At 36.2% G+C, this 3,715-nt stretch overlaps 1 protein-coding gene across 1 annotated transcript; it reads left to right on the top strand.

The window, feature by feature from the left end:
- Positions 1–910: 910 nt before the first annotated feature.
- On the top strand, positions 911–2,134 carry LOC126759144 (circadian clock-controlled protein daywake-like). The gene is made up of 5 exons (XM_050473838.1): positions 911–989; positions 1,106–1,198; positions 1,271–1,409; positions 1,506–1,639; positions 1,782–2,134. Exons 1-5 carry the CDS (start codon positions 911–913, stop codon positions 2,132–2,134), a joined length of 798 nt encoding a protein of 265 aa, XP_050329795.1.
- Positions 2,135–3,715: the final 1,581 nt, after the last annotated feature.

The raw sequence follows: 3,715 nt of genomic DNA, 5'->3' as shown, positions 1-3,715 counted from the left end.
CTGCTTTCTTGTTCATTTTCTTTAAACCAGCTTACGTCACATACTAATAACATTTGCTTAGGCAAATAATACTATGCTAATTTATTCACACTGCAAAATAAATTATTGTAAATAAGTAGTGTTAGGCGTGCCAAATTTACCCGTTATGGTAACGTTTTTGGCCTACAAATTAACTCTACGAGTATGTGACGTAGACATACGTACATATGTATGTAAACAAATTTGGATAGATTAAATAGCATGACTCAGTTGCTACTTTTTTAAAAAATAATAATAAAAACACGAAAAACCGTTAACTTTGACTGCACCGAAGCTAACGGTATTTTTTTCAATAGCCTTTTCTTTAAAAAAGTAAGGAACTTCGAAATGGATCTCCCTTTAGAACTACTATAAATATAAACGATCTGCCAGCCACTTACATCGGCAAACGAGCAGATACATTTCACATATGCTGTGAGGGAACTCAAAAACAAATACTTGAAAGTGAGTTTATTATTGATATTCCAAAGAATATAATCACGCACTGTTGATGCTGCCCGAACTTAGACGCAAAAGTTAGCTTTGATTATTTCAGTCTAATTGGACTATCAAGTCTTTAAGTTTTTCAAGGCAGTCCCGCTTGCTGATACTTATTTTCAATTGATAATTTTGTAACCTTCTTTACTGTCAGCATAGTAAATTTTTTTCTGGTTTTCATAAATTAGTATGATTTTCTGAATAGACTCTCAAACTGCCCAAACACTTATTACTTAAATTGCCTAGTGATTAAAAAGCCATCAACTCAGGCTTATTCAAATTAAGACAATTCAGTTTTTCTAAGAAGCCAATCGTTATAAAAGGGTAAGATCCAGAAGCACTTTGTTTATTATAGAACCAAAACTTCTGGTGAAAAGTGGAGCAGGTGTACAAGATGCTACTGAGTTTCTTTATAGTCGGGCTAAGTGTTTTCACAACCATATTGGCTGAGCGTGTTTTTATGAAAGAAAAACGTAAAGACTAATTATATTTTAAATTTAAATTACATTAGCATTACATATGTATATATAAATATGTATTAAGTATATTTTAAGACAATATCGATAAACGTCTTTTACGATTTTTACAGCCCCCTTTTTCAAGCACTGTACCTCCGATATGCCAGACTACGAAGCTTGTTATAGGAGTAATCTGCAATCGTTGCTCGTTGAATACAAAGATGGTATGCACTTAACTAAATAATACTCGCCTTTTATACTTATTTAAGTAACAACTGTATATTCGAACATTACAGGTATACCCGGATTGCCGGAGGCATATACCTTCGAACCGATACGCATACGTCGCTTACGTATTGAACAAGACGAGCTAAGCTTACGGCTGTATAACGTTGCAGTTCATGGCATCAGCACGGCAAATATTACGAAACTGCGGTGCGTATTTCTGCAAATAATTTCTTTCTTATTAAGCAACACCTTTTAAACTCCATGTACATTGCATATTTGTATATTATATACTATTAAACATAGGTACGACCCCAACGACTACAGTTTCCGTGCTCGCGTGTTTTTGCCTGAGCTGCAGATCAGCGCGGACTTTCGCGCTCACGGACGTCTGCTCTTCCTGCCCATTAATAACAGTGGAAAATTAACGCTGGAAGCAAGTATGCACTTAAGGCACATTTGAGTTAATGAGTTTTACTCAACACCATTTCCTTTCTTCCATAATTTAAACACATCTACTTACACACATCCGCGAATCGTGCCTTTGCCGATGCGCTCCGCTTTCCATCATCTTCTCTATAGTGGCTGTGAAATTAGCGTTTCTCTTTACACTGCAGCTGCAGGACGATGGCAATCGAACTTTTGCCGACCCACGCACGGTGCGAAGTAAAATCGTCGAAATTGGCGATTTCCATTTGAACTTGGAGAATTTCTTGGACGGCAACACGGAGCTGGAAGGCACGATTAATGAACTGCTCAATGCACTATGGCGCGATGTAATCGAGGTATTGCGGCCAACGTTGGAAAATGCTATAAACGCTGTGGCATTGACACGATTTAAGAGTGTACTGAATTTCATACCAGCAAACTATTTCATATCGGATGTACCGAGCGCAGCAGAGTTGTATGGGGAAGTAGCTGCCGATTTGTATTGAAAACTCCAAGAAAAAACACAAATTATTAGAAAGAAGTAAAGTAGAAGAAGAGATTCTCAGGATGTGTCCCAAATGAATCCTGAATTCAAAAAGTAGAAGAAAAGGTATTAGATAAATGCCCTTCATATGAAGCGTTTATTCATTTAACTCAGATATGCCTACGCATAAGTTCTAAAAATAATACTAAAATAATTTATTACTATATATTTATACTTTCGCACAAGCAGTGATCTAAGCAAGGAAATCAAAAATCTGAAAAACAATAACTCCAATAACAACCTGATTGCAGGTTGTTACCAATATTATTAACGCGTCTTTTCATCTTAAATACGTGCCAACATGCTGAAGTTATAACGAATCAAAGGCAGTAAACCAGAATATGATGTATCTTCTTACAAGCCCATATAACTTCTATCGGTAATATCGCAGCTTTTTGAGAAAATGCTAATAAAATGTCTCAATAAAATCATAGAACGAAAAACCATAATTTCAGTGCATTAGTTTGGGTTTCGAGTTAACCATTCTACGATTCATTAAATCCATAAAGTTACAAACATCATTGAAAAATCCTTTGTTTCTGGTTTTTGGATGTTGCAAAAGCGTTCGATAAAGTTTGTCACAAACGGCTGCTTTCGAAACTGTAACTGATTTCACCAAAACAGCATTATGATATCATAAAATCATATTTATCAGGTCGCTACTTCTGCGTTAAAATAGGGAAAAGTATTCTCTTATTAGGAAAATAAAAGCAGGAGTTCCTCAAGGTAGTGTGTGGGCCTTTTCTTTATGTTCTATTCACGCATGACATGCCAGTAGACTGTACTTATACAACAGCCACATTTGATACCGCGTTGCGTGCTGTTGGTAGTAGTGAACACGAGTCAACTACTAATATCCAAAATGTGTAAATAAAGTCCTACAATGGACATAGAAATGGCGGATAAAACTGAATGAAGTCTGTACACATTGTTTTCACGTACTACAAGATATAGAACTTACCAATTTTCATAGACGGTGCATGGATAACGTACTTTAACTCCACTAAATACGTAGGAATGAGACTTGACTCTAAGCTACGGTGGAAAGTTTATGTAAAAAACAAACGGAAGGAGCTAGACATGGGACTCAAAAATAATAATTGATTAATTGGTAACAAATCAGAATTATTTTTTGAATAGCGACGTTACAGAAGTAGACCGTTAGAGACAGCAAACGACGCTATATTTTTCCACGTTCTTTTGACATTTCTCTTCAGTAATCCGACATCTCGACAGGATAGAAATTATAGAATACTAGCTTCAAACGAATTGCCATCTCATATGTGTATGTTTGCTATCAGATAGATCACTTCGAGTGGGAAGGTAACAGCTATTGAAGCGCTTAGAAATTTGAAAAGGCTTTATGAAGTACATAAGGAAACAAAAAAAAGAAGACCAAAATACTTCGTAAATCCATTTCTCAAACTTAAATATGTTGCCACTTCGAAATTTTCATAGAAATGAAACTGCGCTGCCAAACTGCTGACGCGAGGGGCGCAATCCGCGAACGAGCGGAATTAGCCGAGTCACAAAACAAGAGAGT

The sequence above is a fragment of the Bactrocera neohumeralis genome, chromosome 2, assembly GCF_024586455.1.
Source record: "Bactrocera neohumeralis isolate Rockhampton chromosome 2, APGP_CSIRO_Bneo_wtdbg2-racon-allhic-juicebox.fasta_v2, whole genome shotgun sequence".
Lineage (NCBI taxonomy): Eukaryota > Metazoa > Arthropoda > Insecta > Diptera > Tephritidae > Bactrocera > Bactrocera neohumeralis.
The sequence above is the reverse complement of the archived record's forward strand: the minus strand, read 5'-3'. Positions and strand labels throughout refer to the sequence as shown.

What these genes read in the sequence shown, in the direction of transcription:
- LOC126759144 (XM_050473838.1), top strand. Translation starts at nt 911, where the DNA reads ATGCTACTGAGTTTCTTTATAGTCGGGCTAAGTGTTTTCACAACCATA. An exon ending in GCTCGTTGAATACAAAGATG is followed by an intron (nt 1,199 to 1,270) that starts GTATGCACTTAA and finishes CGAACATTACAG; the next exon opens with GTATACCCGGATTGCCGGAG. An exon ending in AAAATTAACGCTGGAAGCAA is followed by an intron (nt 1,640 to 1,781) that starts GTATGCACTTAA and finishes TCTTCTCTATAG; the next exon opens with TGGCTGTGAAATTAGCGTTT.